The sequence below is a fragment of the Penicillium longicatenatum genome, assembly GCF_028827895.1.
Source record: "Penicillium longicatenatum strain IBT 33135 chromosome Unknown contig_7_segment0_segment0, whole genome shotgun sequence".
Lineage (NCBI taxonomy): Eukaryota > Fungi > Ascomycota > Eurotiomycetes > Eurotiales > Aspergillaceae > Penicillium > Penicillium longicatenatum.
In genome coordinates, this window is record NW_026643124.1 from 1,116,119 (window position 1) to 1,133,718 (window position 17,600).

The following is a 17,600-nucleotide window of genomic DNA, read 5'->3' on the forward strand; positions in this document are numbered from 1 at the left end:
ATGGTTGCGACCTTTTCGCCGCACCGGGACTCGGGCGGCACCCTTCACCTTTCATCGCACTCGGGGATTCATCACGTCGATGCCAGTTCTGCAATTCGCCAGCTTCGACGCTCATTATCGCGCTCACCTTCGAAGAGTTCCAACTTCTTCCTCAACACCCGCTCTCACTCGCCTGCAAAAACCACCTCACCATACGTCTCTTCTCCGCTGTCGCCCTCGAGGCGATCGCAGCACAACTTCTTTCTTTTGCCATCTCATCAACAATCTCCTCTCGCCGTGCCGTATCCCCCTAGCGCGAAAGTAACGCGGCCGGCCATGCGACGGCGAACTTCGCCCCGTAGCCCCGCCAAACGCGCTTTGACCGTGTCAACAGACGGCGGAAACGCGTCTCCATCTCAACCAGTCGCGATGCACTCCGGAGAAGAAAACGACTTAACGCTTGATGATCTAGCCGGGCCGATGGAAAGTACAACACCCGAAGGTCCGTGTCATCTCAACATGCCGCCGTCGACGCAGGGGGAAACAACTTTTGCGCCTCGCTCCACTCTATCTCGCATTGAAAAGCGACGCAGTGGCACCTTTGGTTCGTTTGCGACTGTGAGTCCCCTAAAACGAAGCGACGGTATCATGAATCTGGATCAAGCATCGCGAGGAAGTCCCTCTGCAAAGCGTCGCAGTGTTCACACGCCGAACTTTTCAGCCGACTTTAACATATTCGACACCGACCATGGCAGTGCGCCTGCAAGTCCTACTACCAACGAGGCTTCGCCTCTCCTGACTCCAATTCAGCCTTTCAGTCCTTTCGCGACCATCCCAAAACGGTCGTCATCTCTCAGACGATCGACATTGCAGCAGCGACAAAGCGACAGACCCCTCTTCGGACGTTCCAAGGGGACTGGTGAGGCCGAGGCGTTACCCGGTACCCCTTTGGCAGTGCGTCCCCGGATGTCATTTGATAGCGGACTATTTGAGGCTGGTCAAGAAAACCTATTCTCGCCCCGTCCTCCGGCAAGTCCTCTCTTCTCCGCAAACCCTACAACTACTACCACTACTCAACCTACTCGCCCTACTGCTCATCCTCTCTCCCGGACCATCACTCAGTCATCCTCTGGCTCAAGTCTCGATGACTCGCCCACCCATGAGGCCGTCCAGAAGTCCGAGCGGCCACGACCGCTCTTCAACTTCTCCAAGTCCCTTCCTGCTGGTGCTACTCGGCCTGCCCCGGTACGCCGTATAACGCGAGAAGACTCAAGTGGATCCGGGGAATCATTCGCGACTCCTGAGAACTACAAATTGGTCAAACCTCTACCAGCCGCGTTCATGTCAACGGGACTAATCTCAAAGAAGAACCGCAACGCAGAGGAGCCGTCGGGCTTCAACAAGAACATGCCAGACACTCCGTGCAAACGACCTGTGAACCTGTTCGCTTCTGGGTTGAACGGGTCTTTTAACATGGCTCCGCCTTTCCAGGAATCAGAGGCTGTGACCCAATCCCCCTTTAATCCTCCGGCCTCAACTGTGCGGCCTAAACCAGGTCCTTTTGCCCGTGGTATGGGCATCTTTGGTAACACTTTCAACCGACCAGAGGCCTCGCGCAGAGGAAGCTTCGTGAGTGTGGACGGTGATGATCTTCAGGCTCAATCTCCATCTTCGCGTCATGACAGCCAGCCATTGACTGATTCCGATTTCCCTCCAACTCCTACTAAACAAACTTTCCTACCCTCTCGTACCTATCCTCCTGCTACGTCCCAAATTGGGCCTCTGGAGCGTCTTTCAGAAACAAGGTCTTCTGCCAACTCGACACCCTTGCGTGATAGATTTCTCCAGGCTTCACCTCACACACCTCGCGACCAATTCTTCCCCCCCCGACCCAAGTGGCTTATCGATCTCCGTGCCGAATGATGCACAGCCACTTCCATTTGACTTTGGTAATAGTCTGAATCTACCTGCCACACCGACCGGTCCCCGAGATTCTTTGCTTGCTAGCAAACGCCCCAGCCTCCAGCTCAGTGGATTCCACACGCCAGACGTGGACCCTAGTCTGACCATGCGGTTCGATAAAGTCGAGCTTGTCGGTACAGGTGAATTTTCTCAGGTCTACCGAGTCGCTCAGCCTCACGACGCTTCATTCCCTTCGATGTTCTCTCTGCCCTCAAGCGGCCCCAAGTCCCCGAGTGCTCTCCCTCAACACCAAGTTTGGGCTGTGAAGAAGAGCAAGCAGCCTTACTTGGGGCTGAAAGATCGCGAACGCCGTATTCGGGAGGTCGATGTGCTGAAGACGTTGGTCAACTGTGACCATATTGTTTCCTTCATGGATAGCTGGGAAGACAATGGTCATCTTTACATCCAAACTGAGTTCTGCGAAGAGGGAAGCTTGGATGTTTTCCTGGCTCAGGCTGGCCTCAAGGCTCGACTCGATGATTTCCGTATCTGGAAAATTCTCCTTGAGTTGACCCTCGGATTGAAGCAAATCCACGATGAAGGTTTTATTCACCTCGACTTGAAGCCTGCCAATATTCTCGTGACGTTTGAAGGAGTCCTCAAGATCGGAGACTTTGGCATGGCCACACGCTGGCCTGCAGAGGATGGGATTGAAGGCGAGGGCGATCGAGAGTATATTGGCCCTGAAATCCTCATGGGCCGCTTTGACAAACCCGCGGATATCTTCTCGCTGGGGTTGGTCATCTTTGAAATTGCTGGCAATGTAGAGCTTCCCGACAACGGAGCATCCTGGCAGAAGCTCCGAAATGGAGACATGAGTGATGTCCCCAGTCTGACCTGGAGTTCAGAGACCACCATTTTCCGCGATGCGTCCGGAAACCCTGTCTCCGATGGAACTTCTTTCGAAGAGCTCTGCGCGTCCGATTTGGGTGATGATGACTTTGGTGACAACTTCCTCACCAACCGGAAGCTGACTACGCCTAAGCCCACCCACCTCGCTCGCAGTGGAGAGCTTGTGGACCCGCCTAGCTTCATGGTGGATGCCAACCATGCACAGGCCTTGGATAAGATTGTCCGTTGGATGATATCTCCTGAGCCACTTGATCGACCTACAGCCGACGAAGTTCTAGCCACTTACGGGCTCCAGTTTGTGAACCAGCGTCGCCGTGCCGGAGCCACGGTATTCGAGGGCAACTGGGGGCCCGCCGATGAGATCTTGGCCGAAGATGCCGAGATGATCGATGTGTAACCTATTTCTCCTTTTCATCCGATGTGCATATGGAGGAGGGTGAGGGGGGTGTTCTGTGTTTTCACGACCTATTTCCTTTGTTTCTCTTATTCCCGGGTCATGACTTCGACTCTTTCGCCATTCATTTTTCATGCCACACGCCCATCACGACGATTCCCTTGCTTTATATTTTGCTATCTGTCGAGTTCTGGATTCTAGGATCTGCTTTTGTTTTTCGTGCCCCTCAGCCCTCATGACCCCGTGGAGTTAGCAAAGGGTTCAATACCCTGGAGTTTCAGCGTGGTGTTCTCCCTCGTTTCTGCGGCGTTTTCCTGTTCTTTGGTTTTCCTTTGTATTCATCCATTGCCTAGCATTATCAGGTGCCACAAAATGTACCATCATCCCAACGAAACTGGGTGTTCTCGCGACATGGCCTTGGGTCGTATCCTCATGGCTGCTCTTCTGGCGTATTTGTGATTTCGATGGATCTCTTGCATTGAGTTTTGGGGTGTTCGCCGGTTGGCGGGGACACGGTTGATTTAGCCTTAGGACGTTCAGCTCCTGGCTTGATCTTGGGCGTTTTGCTCTATTTTTTTTTTCCTTTGACATCTTCTTTCATGATGAATGATTGCCCGCCATGGTTCTGTTGGATTAGCGAGAATTTCCTGTACTTTTTGACCAATTTGGTTCCATGTGTGAATAGCAGAAATTGAGATGATGATATCCTCATATTCCAACCTATATTCCAATTCAAACTTGTAATGATGGAGCCTGGAAGCCTTGATAATTGACCTATATATCAAAGAATTCGGGTCCCTATGACCCAGGGGTCACTGGCGGTCAGTGAGAATTCTAGTCGTAATTCACCTCGTGGATGTGCTACATATTTGTGTCGATGACTTGGATATATATTTATACCTGCAGTGCACTACCTAATTTGCCACCGCCTTGGCTTTCAGCCTCCGAAGCTCCGCAACCTTCACCTCCAACAGCATCGTCCGCTCGAAACGGTTCGCTATCCTCTCTCCTCTAAATTTGTCATAAATCCTGCGCACGATGCGCCGTGACATCTGAAAACCTACTGTTCCTCCCCACCGACCGTGCGATCATCCATCGACTACACACCCTCTGCGTGCACTATGGATAACAAAACCTTCGTTTCAGATTCTCTGATCCGCCTGACGGGCGCGTCAGACCCGATTTCTGTGGACTTTGTGCTTGCTGAAGCTGGCTCAGCCAAATCAGCGTCCTCCCTCCAAGATAAATTGCTTTCCTTCCTCGATGGCAGCCCCGATGAGATTGGCGCATTCTGCAAACAGCTGTTTTCACGCGCGGGGAAAGCACCACCTCCCACTACCTCGACCGCCCATGGTACAGCAAGCAAGGCATCTACAAAGAAGAAATACAGCATGGTGGATATGGGCGAAGACCTTGAACCCGAGCCGGGCCTGGGTCCTGTCAATGTCGAAGCTGAGCGCGACCGACGAAGACGCCGAGAGAAAGAGAGCGATAGAGATCGAGGGAGAAGCAAGAGGGAATCTGAGTCCCACAGTCGACGGGAGATAGATGACACTCGGAAACGAGACCGCAGCCGCGATGCCGAGAGTCGCGACCGCCCTCGATCGAAGAAGGTGCGGAGGAAGGATTCGGACTTTGACGACAGATGGGGCGACGAGGAGATTCCAGAGGATGAAATCCACTCTGATGCAGGTCCAGACGAGTTTGCAGAGTCGCCCTCAAAACGTACAAGGCTCGCTGATGGATCCGCTTCCCCACGCTCTGCATCACCAGCCGACGACATTGATCCGCAGACCAAAGAAGAGATTGATCGCCAGCGCGATCTCCGCGAAAGAGACGAATTCGCCAAGCGATTAGCCGAGAAAGACAATAGCAAGTCAAAGAAGATCGTGGAGGACCGGACTCGGGATGGCGAAGCTGCACGGCGTCGTGCACTAGCCGACGACGCTGATGCTCGGGCGGCTGTGATGCCTGACTTGCGCCTTCGTTCCCGCCAAGAATACCTGAAAAAGCGCGAAACGGAGCGACTGGCACTGCTGCGACGTCAGGTTGCTGAAGAGGCTGCTGAACTGCGCGAGAACCCCAATCTTACTCGTCGCGAGAAGGAAGAGTTTGCGCGCAACAGGGAGGTTTTACGTATTGCTGAAGAACGGCTACGGATTGATGACCACCGCGATGGCTACATGATGCCGGATGATTATATCACGGAGAAAGGAAAGATTGATCGCAAGAAGAAAGAGGATGCACTCTATAAGCGATACGTCGAGCGCGATGAGACAGGCCAAGAGAAATTCGTTACGGAGCACGAAGAATGGGAGCTTGAACAATCGGCCAAGGCCAAGGCCCAGATCAACAAGGCCGAATTCGTCGACGAAGGAGACTATGAGTATGTCTTTGATGATTCACAGCAGATCAATTTTGTCATGGATGCCAAGCTCGAGGGGTCAGAGAAGCCATTGACCCAGGAACAACGTCGATTTAAGGAGGAAATCGATGCGGCAGAGAAGAAGGCTCTAACTATGGAGGAGACACGGAAGAGTTTGCCCATCTACCAGTTCCGCGACCAGATCATTCAAGCCGTGCATGACCACCAAGTTTTGATCATTGTCGGTGAAACTGGTTCTGGAAAGACAACACAAATTCCACAGTATCTTCACGAGGCCGGGTACACGAAAGGTGGCTTGAAGATTGGTTGTACCCAACCTCGTCGCGTGGCAGCCATGAGCGTTGCTGCTCGTGTAGCGGAGGAAATGGGATCGAAGATTGGAAATGAGGTCGGTTACGCCATCCGTTTTGAGGACAACACTAGCGACAAGACCATTCTCAAGTACATGACCGATGGAATGCTTTTGCGAGAACTGTTGACGGAGCCGGATCTGAGTCAGTATTCCGCATTGATGATTGATGAGGCCCACGAGCGGACCGTGCCAACGGATATCGCCTGCGGTCTTCTCAAGGATATTGCTAAAGCTCGACCCGACTTGAAACTTCTTATCTCTTCTGCGACAATGGACGCACAAAAATTCCAAAAGTACTTTGATGATGCTCCTATTTTCAACATTCCTGGCCGCCGATACCCCGTTGATGTGCATTACACCTCGCAGCCAGAGGCCAACTATTTAGCGGCCGCTATCACCACGGTCTTCCAGATCCACGTTACGCAAGGGGCCGGTGATATCTTGGTATTCTTGACTGGTCAGGAGGAGATTGACGCCGCTGAACAGAGTCTCACGGAGACAGCTCGAAAATTGGGCAGTAAAATCCCAGAAATGATTATCTGTCCCATTTACGCCAATTTGCCGTCCGAGCTGCAGAGTAAAATCTTCGAGCCCACGCCGCCCAAGGCGCGCAAGGTGGTTCTGGCAACGAACATTGCAGAGACTAGTTTGACCATCGATGGTATCGTTTACGTGATCGACCCTGGCTTTGTCAAGGAGAATGTGTTCAATCCGCGAACCGGCATGGAGAGTTTGGTAGTAACACCGTGCTCTCGGGCTTCAGCAAACCAGCGAGCTGGTCGAGCTGGTCGAGTTGGTCCTGGTAAATGCTTCCGACTTTACACCAAGTGGGCATACTACAATGAGTTGGAAGAAAACACCACGCCGGAGATCCAGCGCACAAACCTCAATGGAGTAATTTTGATGCTAAAATCATTGGGTATTGATCAACTTCTTGACTTCGACTTTATGGATCCTCCACCCGCGGAGACCATTATTCGAGCCTTGGAGCAATTATATGCCCTCGGAGCCCTCAACGACCGTGGAGACCTGACCAAGGTTGGCCGGCAGATGGCCGAATTCCCGACGGACCCTATGCTGGCAAAGGCGATCCTCGCGGCAGGCCAGTATGGTTGCGTGGAAGAGGTGCTCTCGATTGTGTCAATGCTGAGCGAGGCCAGCGCCCTGTTCTTCCGTCCGAAAGACAAGAAGATCCATGCCGACAGTGCGCGCAACAGATTCACTATCAAGGACGGTGGTGACCACCTCACGCTGCTCAACATCTGGAACCAATGGGTGGACTCGGACTTCAGTCAGGTATGGGCCAAGGAGAACTTCCTCCAGCAGCGCAGTCTCACCCGGGCACGCGACGTTCGTGATCAGCTCGCCAAGTTGTGTGATCGAGTGGAAGTGACGGTCAGCACCTGCGGTTCCGCCAACATATTGCCGATCCAAAAGGCTATTACGTCCGGTTTCTTCCCCAATGCCGCACGCTTACAGCGTGGAGGTGACAGCTACCGCACGATCAAGAACGGACAATCCGTATACCTACATCCATCCAGCACGCTGTTCGAGGTCAACCCACGGTGGGTGATCTACTTTGAACTGGTGCTTACCAGCAAGGAGTACATGCGCAGCAACATGCCCCTACAGGCAGAGTGGCTGGTGGAAGTGGCACCACATTACTACAAAAAGAAGGATTTGGAGTCACTAGGATTAGATCGCAAAGTACCCAAAGGAACTGGAGCGGCTGGAGAGAAGAGCAGGACATGAGTCTATCTAGCCCTATACTATTTATCCCATTATGTCAATGAACGGAATATTCCATTCGGAAATATAGAATGACCTAACATCCAATCACATCGATGACAATTGTGATTTCCGACCGCGGCAAAATCCAGGTTAACCTCGGCCCCGCTTTACTCCAGACTTTCTCTTAAATAACGTCACCTCTTTCCCCCTTGAACTCCACACCTACACAACACATACACATACCATGTCGCAATCATTTACCCCGGCCGACGTGGCCGCTCACAACACCGCTGACAAGGGCCTGTACATCATCGTCGACAACAGCGTTTACGATGTTTCCAAGTTCGTCGACGAGCACCCCGGAGGCGCAAAGATCTTGAAGCGCGTGGCTGGCAAGGACGCATCCAAGCAGTTCTGGAAGGTATATATGTCATCTAGCTGATTTTTACGCATCTATGTCTTGTTAATTGAGGAGATGAGGCTAATATCATTCTCTTCATAGTACCACAACGAGTCCGTGTTGAAGAAGTACTCGCCAAAGCTGAAGATTGGAGAAGTCAAGGAGGCCGCCAAGTTGTAATTTGATCTCCAATCTTCAACTATCACTTCCAGCCATTGCGAAGAAATACTGGTTGGAAAGGGGAAAGGGCAGGATACTGGATCCTCCATGATCGGGGCATCTGCGGGAATCAGCCCACGCGGAGAACGCCGTCCCTGGTCATGTGCGAGGAATGTCCGTTTATACCCGCGATTTCGATGTTTATACTAGATTCACATACAAAGAGACAATGCGATCTAAACTATAAATACTAATTTCCCAATTATTTCTGTGGTGAAGAAACTTGATTCTAACGCCCCGGTTTTCCACCGCTTCGAAACTCGGCATCCTTCCGCACAATGGTATCAACATAGTCCAACACAATTCAAATAGACGAATAAAAACAGATATGTTATGAAAAGAGGATTCAAAGGATGCAGGTCAGGCCAGAGGACCATATAGAGCTGTACATGTGAAAAGAAAGAGGATATCGAGAAGAATGGAGAATGGTAGTCCAGACCGACGCTCAAAGAAAAATAAAAAAAAAAAAAAAAAAAAAGAGGGAATCAGGAGAGATTAGAAACCGCGGAAGGGGTCATCGGGTCGGAAAGAGAGTTCGCTACCGTCAACGGAGGGAGCGTCGTAGTCATAGCGGCTTTGACTCCACTGACTGGAGGCCTTACGCACATGTCGTGAGCGAGGCGGCGCACCACGGGGCCGATTGATCTGTTCCGCATGGTTATCGATGAAAGCCTCCATGCGAACAGTGCCCATGTCAAACATGTTGCTCGCTGTCGTGTGAGTAGTGCGACCACTAGCCTCAGAAGTACGACGACTGATGCTACCAGGGCCGCTTCCAAGGCCGGGAGGAAGACTCGGCGGCGGGACAGGCGAGAAGTATGGCTCGGAGGAAGTACCACTGTGGGGCGAGGGCATGGTTCCCTGGCTGGAAAAGCTGCGGATAGCGTGAAGCGCAGGAGGACGAGGGGCCGTGTTGCTGCGCTTGCGGTTGTGATTATGATTAGAGAAGCGTGGGACATGAGGTGCGTCTGCGGCCATGGAGTTAAGACTTTCTAGGTCCGCGCTAGGTATTTCTGGTACTGGGTCTGCGCTACCTGGGAAGGAGCGCTTTCCCTTGGGCATGGGCCGTGGGCGACCCTTGGCCACGCGAATTGAGTCGCGGATTGGGTTGCGTCGCAGGCTTGCCTGTGAAGGTATAGAAGATCCGGTCTCCTCTTGCGGTGCCGGTGGGAGCGCAGCTAGATCGTGCAGGCCCATTGAAGAGTGGCTGAGGAATGATAATGCGGTTAGCCAGACATAGTGGCGTTCAACGGTAAGTGCGGTGAATTTCAGAGCTCGTTGTGGTGTGAGGACTAGAATCGAGCGGTTGAATGGAGTGGGGTTTCCAGGGCTCTTGGGCATTGGGTTGTCATCCTTGACATCCAACACGGATTGGATAGTGACTAGCATGCAGGAGTTAGTAATCAATCAAATCATGGGTACAAGGGAATCAAGCTTACACTTCCGGCCAGTCTTGCCCAGCAAGGCAGGTCCACTTGTCGGTTGTTTGCTGCTCCACATGATGGAGCCTTCATACGGGGCAAGCCAGACCCATCGCTTATGACGCACTCCACTATTGGTGATATTGGCTGACACCTCATCCGGGTTCCGGCCCTCCCAGGCATCCTTGGATTCACCCATGCCGAAAGACTTGCGGCGGCGGACGTACTTGAACATCCACTCGCCCACCATGGTTTGAGCAATTGCATCGACGACACTCGTTGGTTGCACACCGCCAGTCGAGTCCCGCCGGTCCTGGTCCCAATTCATAGAGGGCACCGCTGGGCGATGAGAAGGCCGTTTCACAGGCGCACGATGCTCACGGGGAACAGTGATATCATCAACTGGGAGAGGCGGCGGACGGTAGGAAGGACTATCGAGCGTGAAGGGAGACTCAGAGCGAGTTGGAGAGGAAAGCGTTTCTGGGCGCTCTGCGAGGCTGCTCTGCGAGGTCGCGGCCGCCGAGCGAACTCGACGCAGCGTGGGTCGTCGCCCAACTGTTGTACGGGCACCACGATCGGAGAATTGTCGACCAGAAGAACGAGTCGGGCTTGGGGGCCCGTCACTGCCTGTCAATGGAACGTTGCGCGAGCTGAGACGGATTGGAACTGGGAACGGAGGCGCGATGCTTGAGCCTGCACTGCCGCTGTCGAGGCTTGGCTCGCTGGGGCTGCGGGCGCGAGCTTTTTGATGCGCTGCTGCGCCATTAGAGATCATGGCCAATTTTCGCATGCCGGGTTGACGGCCACTGGAGGTTGTAGTACCGGATCGTTGAGTGGCGCGAGACGAGGAACGCCCAATATCAGCAGGTCTAGACTCGGGGTCAGATAGATGCTCGTCGATTTCAGGAAGGAACATTTCATCCAAGCTGGGCCTTGCTTTCGCATTGACCAACTTGCCGCGACGGATGGTGTATGAAGCAAATGGTCGGTTGAGAAGCTCGTCGTCGGTAAAGATGTCACGTTCCTCTGCGTCGGGGCCTTCGTCATCGCTTAGCTGTTCAAAGCCCGCGAAGAGGCTGCTAGACCGGAAGGGCCGTCTCAATCCAGACGCAACCTCGCCCGATAACGGTCCATTGTCATTGTTGCCAGGGTATGCCTGGTAGGCTTGCAAGGACTCCGAACCTGGGGCGCGTGGGGGCTTCACCGGGCGCTCGTATGGTAAAGGCCGCTGGGCCCTCTTGGCTGAGCGGGGAGGAGGCATAGGCGCGCGGTAGGACTCAGCATTGGTCTCTTGAATTTCGGAGGTGGTTGGCAGATCAGGAATGGCGGAGGGTAATAGACTGGCGGGAAGTTTGACCGGTCGTTGATCGATTCGGATTTCTTCAGTCTGAATGGCAATAGACCGACCCTCAACGACCGGCCTGAAATTGGCTTGAACAGACACATTCTTAGTTTGCGGAGGAAGAACGACACTGCTCCGAGGCGATGACGGTTCCGATCCAGGTGGGTGAATGGCGATCATGGGAACATCAATTTGCGCTGAGATATCACTGGGAGACAAGGTAGCTTCTTCGCTCTCCACGGGCTCCGCAGCTGGAGGTGAATCGGTTTGAGTAGACGCTGATGCCATCGGGACTGGCTCCAAAGCCTCTTCGGCAGACAAGATCGGTGACTCCGAGATTTTGGGTGTCCATGGAGGACTGGGAAGTTCACCGACTGTTTGACAAGAGGAAGAGACCATACCAACTGCGATTGTAAGTGTGGCAGAGTCCTTCATCTCAGGTGCGTCCTCGTCTTCACCAACCTCGCGGCCTGCATTGGATTCCTCACCCGCAACAGGGTCAGTATTCTCTGCGGTTGGGGTAAGGGTTTCGGGTGACGGTGGAGGTGTGTATTGAGTACCCATATCACAGTACTCTACAGGTTGATGGTGGTCTGGCAACTTTGTAGGGCTATTCAGATCCAGAGCACGGTACTCTGCCGCTGTGACCGAGCCAGCGCTTTGCATGGAAAGACCCAGAATTTTCCGGGCTTTTGATGCGATAGAATGAGACGCCTGTGAATTGACCGACATCGGTCGTTCCTCCGGGAGGGCTTCAGGTGATTCTGGAGTCTCATTTTCAGACCCAGCAAACTCATCTTCCTCATCAAAGGCCAATTCCTGAGCCAGGTTCAGGCCCGAATCGCCCTTTCCAGGAGCCATACTCAAGACCGAGTATCGGACATTGTGATAATCTATTTCATTCTCGCCCTCCTCCGAGGTCATGCTAGTCATGCTTGTGCGCCGACGATCCTGGCTGCTGGAAGCCACACTGGCAGTGTCGCTTCCCTTAATTTTGGACTTGGTCGAAAGATCATTTTCACTGTGCTGAGAATGGAGAGTTTCCGCTTCTTGAGCCGCTGCAACCTCATTGAGCACCGTCTTCAAGCGGCCTTCCACCACATGGATTTTGCGTTCCATGTTTCGTCGCTCATTTTCCCATGCTTCGCGATCACGATCCCAAAGCATCTGTGTCCGTTCGACTTCCTCTTCACGATGGCGGGCCTTTTTTTGTGCATGCTCCAGTTTCCTACGAACATCATTGATGTTCTCGACTGCATTATCCCGCTCCCGAGCCAGTTCTGTCATCGCAGATGATGTCCCACCCTCCAAAAGCTGAATTTGATGTTGCAGAGACCGTGTCTCACGGGACGACTGGGCGACATTCTCGTTAAGCGTCTCACATTCCGTTCGAGATTCATCCAGACTTTGTTCTAACGTATCAATTGCCTTTGTTTTATTTTCCACATCCCGTCGCAAGGAAAGAATCTCCGATACGAGGGATGCATGAAGGGTAGGTGTAATTCTGCGAGGATCGAACGGCGATAGGGTGGACTCTTCGATGATATCGTCGACATCGCTTTGACCATCCGGAGAAAATGCCGGTGTTGGTAGGCCTGGTGGGGAAGAGGATGGCGGGGGAGATGAATCTCGCCGACGCCGTGCTGGTCGAGATCTTGATCTCGACTTAGACTGAGCTCGGGATGAATTCGATGGAGCGGGAGATGGTTGAGCCCTCGAGGCGGGGAGTTGTAGGTCCGTGGCCATCTCGCTGCTCATATAATGGAAACCCCCTTTTAAAGCATCACCTGGGTTGGTTCGTTTCCTTGTGCTAGCCAGAGCACGACACGCCCGGGTCCCATCAATCGTCTACCGTAATTGAATCATTCGCGTGTCCCAGTGTGTTTCGGTGGAAATGTATGTCAAAGGTCGTCGATTTGCCCGTTGATAGGCGCTTGGAGGAGAACAGAAGAGCGTAAATAGTTTGAACACTGTGCAACGACCAGTCAGTCGTTGGGTACAACGCGGAGGCGGGACACACGCCTGAGCGCGAGGGGAGCCAATGTGGCCGGGTTTAGTATGCACGGAGGCCTCTACTTACCGATGCAGGTGTCAGGTATCAGAGTTGAAACTAGGGAAAAGAGAGGAGACAGATCAGATGCCATCCCCTAGAACAAAACTTTGCAAAGAGGGTCGATTGCGATCGCTCGAGAACGTACTTTGTGACAGTGGGCACGAGTTGGGACTTGGGATTGGAACACGATCTGCCCACCGGCTTTTCTACAAACGAGGCAACGATCTGAGACGGCCAAGTCAAAGCGTTTACGTTGAAGATTACCTCAAAACTTTTAGATCAGCCTTGCCATCGGAACTGTGCCGGATGCCAGTGTAATCATAGCGAGAAAAAAAAAACACATAGGCCCAGGGGTGTTCGTTAGGGGGCATGGGGAAGCTAGAAACCCACCCGATTAGCCAGAACGCAGGTTGCTCCACCTGTAAAGCTGCCACCCAAGACACTAAAAACGTATGGCTGAACACGGTTAGATCCTTTCCGAAACATCAATCTATGACTTCGTACCCTTGTCCGGGGTACGTATAGCAATATCCGACGGTGGAGAGCACAAGAGGTGTTGTCAGAGTTCAGCCAATCTTCTCTGGCAAGCTTTGGAGAAAAGAAAAAAAAAAAAAAGAAATAAAAAAAAGATAAGAGAGGCTTTGGATGCCACGGGCAATTGAAATTTCTAGAAATGAAAAAGGCAAAGTTAAAGTGATTAAACCCGGAGGCAATGCAGTCTCGGAGAGCATTCGAGGACTGTGATCGCCCGAGTCCACACCAGCTGGGAGGTGTTCGTCGGGGATGGAAGCCAGATCAAGGGTTCCACCACGCATAAGGATGGGTCCAAACAACGCGTTCAGCTTCATGGCTGTGCGCAAACAAAGAACGATCAGGTTTGGGGGTGATTGAAGCATCCTTAGTGGATTAAAAAAATCGACTTGGGCCCATTGTGCTATAGAAGATAATTATCACGAAGGCCAATCATGATAATGCCGGAGCACTAATGCAGCAGGCGAGTCGAATTAATTGGACTGAAAACTTGATAAGGAATAGGAGGGCTAGTTAGCGTGTTTTAGAATGGACATTCCCCCTTTCTGGCGCAGACCCCACTCTGGCGTGAGGCCGGGCTCACGATGATCGTCGAAGGTAATTTCGTGAGCTTGGTGGTTGGTGTTTCAGGATGTGTAGGCTGCATCTAATCTGGTGGTTCGGAGGCAATTGAGCTTTTGCATTCGACGTGGCAATGCGTACTTAAATCTGTTTGCTGAATTGGATGTCTGCCTGGAAGAAACGCAAGTTGCGATGGTGCATGCAGAAAAAAAAAGGGGCAATTGGACTCCATTTCCGCAAGATCCATCCGAGGTCTCCACTGAGCTTGAAGGACCTTTGTTTTGATTTTTCGACTTTTTGTGGGCCACGAATTGTCTGGTACGCGATGGCGATGCGGAGGTCGTCCAAATACAGGGAAGAGAACCCTTCTATGCGGACAAAGGCTAGATGCACTGTATCTTTGTTGTTGTCACCTTCTCAACCTTGATTCAATTTCCGGACGTTGAGCGCGGCTAAATGGAAAACCTAAAAAAAAACAAAGGACATTAGCCAATCAGACACGAACTGGCTCGTATGGGACCATAATTCATTGGCAATAATGCTTGGAGGCGTCCGGTCCAGACTAGTTCGCTGCATGACACGAGGTTATATCACGCTTAGTCCCATTGAGAAGTGGGCTGGGACCAACGCGAAAGCTGCTCAATGAAGCAACAATCTCCGTGAATCATCATTTGACTCCACCCGGGGGAGGGGAAACAGAGACATGGGCCCGATTGACAGGTCTACTTTGTGTCGCGATTCATCATTCGATGCAAGGCCAGTAAACATCTTTGACAGAAACGCTATTGCAGAGTTTTGAGGCGCAGAAAGGTGGAGATGAGCTGGGGAAGGGGTAAGATAGAGAGGGAGAAGGACAAGGGAGCGTGCAAACATTCCCCCATGCATTCTCTCACTTCACCTGAGAGCTTTTTTTTCTTTTTTTCCAGTAGAAAATACCCAAACCAATCTTTAGGTCCACATCTATCAAATACGAATCCCATCTGATCTCATTGCGATCACATTCTCGGGAAGAACAATCCGGCTAATCTATTCGCCATGGATCCTGACCTCGGTCCATGACTCAGCCATGATCACTTGCAAGTCTGCATTTTAAGATGCCTCAACCTGCAGGGAAACGGAGAAAGTGAGATCTAAAAGTATCTCTGATTTCACTGCATAAATCCAAATCGCGACTAGAGCGGAGACCCCGCGTGGATGCTCACGTCCTCACAATGCTGGACCAGCCCCACGTTGTATTCTTCGATACATTTGGCACCGTCGTCGAGTGGCGGTCAAGTGTCACAAAGGCATTGAGCGACGCGGCTCGGCAGGCACTTGATGATCCGAACAGGCATATTCCCGCTGATTTACGCCAGCGTGCAGCTGCACTGGACCAGTCAGATTGGCTTGCTTTCGCGGAGGAGTGGCGTTTATCCTACGGCAACTTTACCAGCACATTTGATCCTTCGAAGGGGTTTGTGTCGGTAGACCAACACCATTACCACGCACTACAGGACCTTCTCAAGAAACGAGGCATTCAAGAGCTATTTGACAACAGTCAACTACTGGAGCTCACTTTGTGCTGGCACCGACTTACCCCATGGCCCGATAGTGTTGCCGGATTGGACCTGCTGAACACCAAATTCATCACGTCGACGTTATCAAATGGGAATGAGTCTCTGCTTAAGGATCTAAAGCAGTATGGCTCACTGCCTTTCACTCAGCTCGTCGGCGCAGAGAATTTTGGAGCATATAAGCCGTCGCCAATTGTATACCACGGTGCAGCGAACCTCCTAGGGCGTGATTCAACCCAATGTACCATGGTAGCGGCGCATTTGAGTGACTTGAAAGCAGCAAAAGGCTGTGGCTTCCGGACCGTTTATGTGGAGCGTGAGTCCGAGGAGGCTTGGTCCACAGATCGTGTAGCGCAAGCTAAAGAAGAGGGCTTTGTCGACATTTGGGTCGGGTTGAATGAGAGTGGAGTTTTGGAGGTCGCTCGAAGATTGGGAATCAAGGGGGACAATGGATCTCAGCCTATCTCAGAGTAATAATCCATCATGTCTTGAATTTGATCATATAATCATACATAGAGACCTTATGTGAGACTTGATGATGACGTGATGACGGATCAAAGCCGATGGATTGATAAGCCCCGCATCTTTGGACCATTAAATGATATAAGACCAGGTCTTTGTGGGGATTTCAGTTTCAATTGCTTGTGAGATATCCACGAATGTGATAATTGAGAAACGTTCCATCATCTCTACGAACATACTGACTCATTGAGAAATCGTTGCGTCATGACTGACAGCGTGAGTCCCGAACGAAGAAATAACATAAGTCCACAAGTAACTTTTACAGGATCCCAAGATTTACCAGCATGCCGACTCAGATGGTCACTACCGGCGAAAAGATTCGGCTTTTCGCTCCTGGGTGTCTCGGGACGCATCGGCTGAGTTCCCCGCCGAAAAAGGCCGCTACGTGCTTTACGTCAACTACGGCTGTCCTTGGGCACATCGCGCTAATTTAGTTTGGACCTTGAAGGGGCTACAGGATATCATTCAGAGGGTAGTTCTGGATCCTGAGCTGAGCCCAGATGGCTGGTTTTTCTCAGGTCGATGGGGATCTGCCGAAACAGATCCCTTATATGGGTTTAAGTTCTTAAAGGAACTTTACCTCAAAGCAGATCCGCAATATGAAGGACGGTATACAGTTCCAGCTTTGTGGGACAAAAAGAAGGAGACAATAGTCAACAATGAAAGCAGCGAGATCATCCGCATGCTATATTCCGAGTTTGAAGACTTTCTACCCGAGACCTTGCGTGAAGTCAATCGTCCAGGTGGTGGATTCTATCCTGAATATCTGAGGAGCGAGATCGACGCGATGAATGCATGGGTATATCCTCAGATCAATAACGGAGTCTATAAGACAGGGTTTGCCAAGAGCCAGGAGTCGTATCTCGAGAATATCTACCCGCTTTTCGAGGCTTTGGATCGCATTGAGGCACTTTTGGGCCAAGCGGGACATCAACCATTCCTTTTCGGAGATCATATTACGGAGGCTGACATTCGTCTATACACGACGATTGCCCGATTCGATGTGGCCTACTATCTGATCTTCAAATGCAATTTGAAAATGATTCGACACGATTACCCGCTTCTTGACCGCTGGTATCGAAGGCTTTACTATGATGAGTCTGAGTTGACCCGGGGAGCATTCAAGCAAACGACCTTCTTTGATGCTGTAAGTAGACTGTGAGGCACATGGTGTAAAATTTCATTCTAATAGTTCTTAGTACAAGTTTGGGTACTGCGTTGCTATTGGACAGAAGACTGGCAATGCTCAGTTAGTTATTCCTGCTGGGCCTATCCCTGATATTCTTCCTCCAGATCAGAGTACTTGAGTAGTAGTTGTACTTCATCATTGGTCTCAATTTCT

General features: G+C 51.7%; 6 protein-coding genes across 6 annotated transcripts; 5 read left to right on the top strand and 1 right to left on the bottom strand.

Moving 5' to 3' along the window:
• On the top strand, nt 1–3,190 carry N7484_010677 (tyrosine protein kinase SWE1; the record flags this gene model as incomplete). Its single annotated transcript, XM_057121064.1, has 2 exons — nt 1–1,874; nt 1,936–3,190. 2 exons carry the CDS (start codon nt 1–3, stop codon nt 3,188–3,190), a joined length of 3,129 nt encoding a protein of 1,042 aa, XP_056966818.1.
• Nucleotides 3,191–4,308: 1,118 nt separating this feature from the next.
• On the top strand, nt 4,309–7,677 carry N7484_010678 (putative mRNA splicing factor RNA helicase (Cdc28); the record flags this gene model as incomplete). Its single annotated transcript, XM_057121065.1, has 1 exon — nt 4,309–7,677. One exon carries the CDS (start codon nt 4,309–4,311, stop codon nt 7,675–7,677), a length of 3,369 nt encoding a protein of 1,122 aa, XP_056966819.1.
• Nucleotides 7,678–7,900: 223 nt separating this feature from the next.
• Nucleotides 7,901–8,236, top strand: N7484_010679 (cytochrome b5-like heme/steroid binding domain-containing protein; the record flags this gene model as incomplete). The annotated part of the gene is made up of 2 exons (XM_057121066.1): nt 7,901–8,077; nt 8,159–8,236. 2 exons carry the CDS (start codon nt 7,901–7,903, stop codon nt 8,234–8,236), a joined length of 255 nt encoding a protein of 84 aa, XP_056966820.1.
• A 534-nt stretch (nt 8,237–8,770) lies between these two features.
• On the bottom strand, nt 8,771–12,784 carry N7484_010680 (putative nuclear migration protein; the record flags this gene model as incomplete). The annotated part of the gene is made up of 2 exons (XM_057121067.1): nt 8,771–9,657; nt 9,715–12,784. 2 exons carry the CDS (start codon nt 12,782–12,784, stop codon nt 8,771–8,773), a joined length of 3,957 nt encoding a protein of 1,318 aa, XP_056966821.1.
• A 2,610-nt stretch (nt 12,785–15,394) lies between these two features.
• Nucleotides 15,395–16,210, top strand: N7484_010681 (haloacid dehalogenase, type II; the record flags this gene model as incomplete). Its single annotated transcript, XM_057121068.1, has 1 exon — nt 15,395–16,210. One exon carries the CDS (start codon nt 15,395–15,397, stop codon nt 16,208–16,210), a length of 816 nt encoding a protein of 271 aa, XP_056966822.1.
• Nucleotides 16,211–16,462: 252 nt separating this feature from the next.
• N7484_010682 (uncharacterized protein) lies at nt 16,463–17,565 on the top strand (the record flags this gene model as incomplete). The annotated part of the gene is made up of 3 exons (XM_057121069.1): nt 16,463–16,474; nt 16,524–17,405; nt 17,458–17,565. The coding sequence occupies 3 exons, from the start codon at nt 16,463–16,465 to the stop codon at nt 17,563–17,565; spliced, it is 1,002 nt and encodes a 333-aa protein (XP_056966823.1).
• Between the last annotated feature and the right edge of the window lie 35 nt (nt 17,566–17,600).